The 3342-nt window shown below is 41.0% G+C and overlaps 1 protein-coding gene across 1 annotated transcript in view; it reads left to right on the forward strand.

The window, feature by feature from the left end:
- LOC101857495 (proton-coupled folate transporter) overlaps positions 1-3342 on the forward strand; it is a gene marked incomplete in the record, with an annotated part of 18299 nt that overhangs the window by 7394 nt on the left and 7563 nt on the right. Inside the window, 3 exon segments of the mRNA XM_005102714.3 lie at positions 371-595; positions 903-1123; positions 1456-1575. Coding sequence (XP_005102771.2) covers positions 371-595; positions 903-1123; positions 1456-1575 — 566 coding nt within the window.

The raw sequence follows: 3342 nt of genomic DNA on the forward strand, positions 1-3342 counted from the left end.
TCTCTCTCTCTCCCCCTCTCTCTCTGACTCCACGCCATTAAAGGCACCCATCCCCCTATCATGGAAAGGTCTTGAACTGTAATTCATCCACACAACAGCTTATGTACTCCTTGTACTTTATGAAGAGGGAACATCTTTGACATTACTTCAATAAATGTTTTAAGATACCCGGAAAGTAGTATTCTAACACAATATTCTTATTGTGAAGCAACCTGCAAGATGTGGGAATAAGTCGTCGTCTGAACATTTTGACTTATTCGCTTCCATCTCATTTTCCCAACACTAAATGATTGTCATTATGTTCACGTTCTTCACTTGACTAAAACTCCTTAACTCCAATTCAGAAAATCTTTTTTTTTTTGCCCACAGATTATAGGGACCATGTTGAAATGCGGTATTTACGCCCTTGTCATAGGCATGGACCTCTCTATGAACCTTTTTTTTCTGGCTCACGTTGCCGAAGCTCTCGGTGGGAGTTTTGCTGCCATGTTGACCACCATGTTTAGCGTCATCTCTGACGTCACAGTTCCTGGGCCCCGCAGGTCAATACACATCACGAGTATGGAGGCGGGCCAGACCCTGGTTCAGTCTTTTAGTAAGTCTAATCGTCAGTGTTTGCGGGATGTAGTACGGAATATCAAGAAAACGGATAGGTGTTGTCAACTTTATTAAGTAGTCTTGGCTTTTATACAAGAACAATATGAATTTTATTCTTTTTGGGTTAAACTTATAATGTAAACTCAAACTCTTTACTCAAGCTCTTTATTCAAACTCAAACTCGATGCTCAAACTCTTTATTTAAACTCCAATACTTTAATTAAACTCTTTTATTCAATCTCAAACTCTTTACTTACACTAAAAACTAAAACTCATCGAACTCTCTTTAACCTAAAACCACGCAGCTATGCTGGCAGCTGGCCAAGGTTTGAAGTGGAATATGAAAGGACTTTTGATCATCGGTCTTGGCTTTGGCATCCTGGCTGTCATCCTAGCTGTTGTCATACCAGAGACGCTGCCCTCTGGATCCACGGGACACTTGAGCGACCCAAGAGCGGGAGTCAGAAGTCAGTGGAGAGACAGAGGCCGAGAGTGTCTGGGATTTTTGCGGGCTTGTTTTGCAATGGTGAGTGATGACACCTGAATGTAAAAACTCTTAATTCGATGTAAGCGTCTCGAGTATCTTGCTCTCACGGGGGTTGGGGGTGGGGCAGGCAAAAGAGACAGAGGTAGACCAAGGGTAACTTATTTATAAGAGAAATTGAACGAGATGGGAAACAGGAAACGACCAGGATTATTATTATAACGGTTTTCTAAAGAGCACCCGAGTTGAGGAAAATGATGAACAGTGACAGCCATGGGATGTTCCAGATCACACACAAACAAACATACATACATGTACACAGACAAAAATAGAAAAACAACTTTAAACTATTCTTTTTGCGTTTCTGTCCACAGCCGATGAAAAGCCTGTCCATTTATGTCAGAGGCGATAAGGTCAAACTGACCACAAGGCGGTTGGCGATTGTAGCTTTTATCCTGACTGTAGCTGTCAACTTTTCCAAGCCTGGAGTGTGGGTGAGTCATTACGAGGCACAATTAATACACACATAATTTTTGTTTTAAAAAAACCCATTAGCCCTAAATCCGCATAAAAACCTGGCTCATCATCACCATTCGCCTCTTTCACCCTGGTATTGGGTATACGTCGCCAAGAAAGGCTCTCCGTCTGTCTCTGTTGTGGGGCGATCTTCTCCACTCCCAGCCCGCTGTGTCCCATTTAAACATGTCTAGGATCTGCCTGTAGATCTCGTCCCCCAGTGGATCTCAACCTTCCTCTCTTTCACCTTTCCTGGGGGGTTTCATGTCAGGCTTGGTCTTGACTAATAAACAAAAAAGACAGACAGACAGAACGAACGAAAAAGAAAGAAAGAAAGAAAGAAAGAAAAACAGAAAGACATAAAGAAAAGGGGAAGGTCAAAATAAAGAAAGAAGAAAGGCCAGCACAGAGACCAATTATATTGATATTGTTTCACCCTCTATGTATGTAGATTTTTGTCCGTATAATCACACCGATCAACACATTATGCTCAGACGGAACGGGAATTTGTCCCCACAGAAACATACAATGTACTCACAAAAAAGTTAGCTTTAAATCTACTCTACCTTATCTTTAATTATGGCAGGGTTCTTAAAAGAGGGTGTCACTTGCGTGTTTGTTTGGATTTATTTCACATCGACTCATTAATCGTCAATTGGTTTTAATGAGGACACCAGAACGTCTGTTTAAAGTATTGACATAATAATACAGCCTTCTTCGAAATTACTCGTGCTCTCCGTTCAGAAAGGTTTAATTATGTACGAAGTATGAGTAGTTCTCTGTTGGCCTCGCTTGTTTTAACCACTGACACTGGAAACATGAAAAATGGGGAATTATTATAAGTTTCTATTGGCTATCGACACAGTGACAGTCATTACAGTGCTGAAGAAAAACAAGGCAGACAGACCGAAAACTATATAATGTGTGTGTGTTATACACACACACACACACACACACACACACACACACACACACACACACACACAGTTAGGGATTTTGTAAAGAAGCAGAATGTGCAAGAGACACCCTCCAACTACCCGTCTAGAGAGCACTCCAACAGCAATAAGTACGTTCCTAAAAATCGAGACACGTATGCAGTTGTGATCCACTTCTGAAGTAATCGTTGTGAACCTTCTAATTCTGCTGTCAGACGTTTAGCGTTGTGAAAATGAAGAGTAGGCCTACCTATTTCAGATCACATTTCGCTTTCTCTTAGCCATTTCTTTGGAGTAGAGGGGAGCATTAGTAACAGAAATTCTGATATGCGCTATTTTTTCATCATTAGGATGCTCTTGATGATGATGAATTTTAGAATTGATGCTTTAAAAAAATTTTCATTGTTACTTCCATCAGTAGAGTTTACAACTGTCGACTGGGATTCCTGCAATCGATGAAATTTTTCAAATGAACGCAAATTGACCAGTGCGGTGGCCATTATCGTTTGGACTCGTTTGTTGCACCTTTTTCCTTTTCCCTAATTCTGTGGTTCCCCATCCGACAAGGTACATAATGGACAGTGTGCCGTTCCAACAGATCGAATGGACGGGTGTGAAAAACTCATTATCTCAAGCGCACAATGTTATTGAACGTATTTGATTGCAAGGGAGATGATAACTATTTTTTTTCTTCTTCTAAATTTACCTACGTTGCGAGGAAGACTCATTTTGCTAGTTTGGACGAGAAAGAGACTGATGAATGGATGGAGACAGACAGACAGACAATTAGAGAGAGAGAGAGAGAGAGAG

The sequence above is a fragment of the Aplysia californica genome, unplaced genomic scaffold, assembly GCF_000002075.1.
Source record: "Aplysia californica isolate F4 #8 unplaced genomic scaffold, AplCal3.0 scaffold00336, whole genome shotgun sequence".
Classification (NCBI taxonomy): domain Eukaryota; kingdom Metazoa; phylum Mollusca; class Gastropoda; order Aplysiida; family Aplysiidae; genus Aplysia; species Aplysia californica.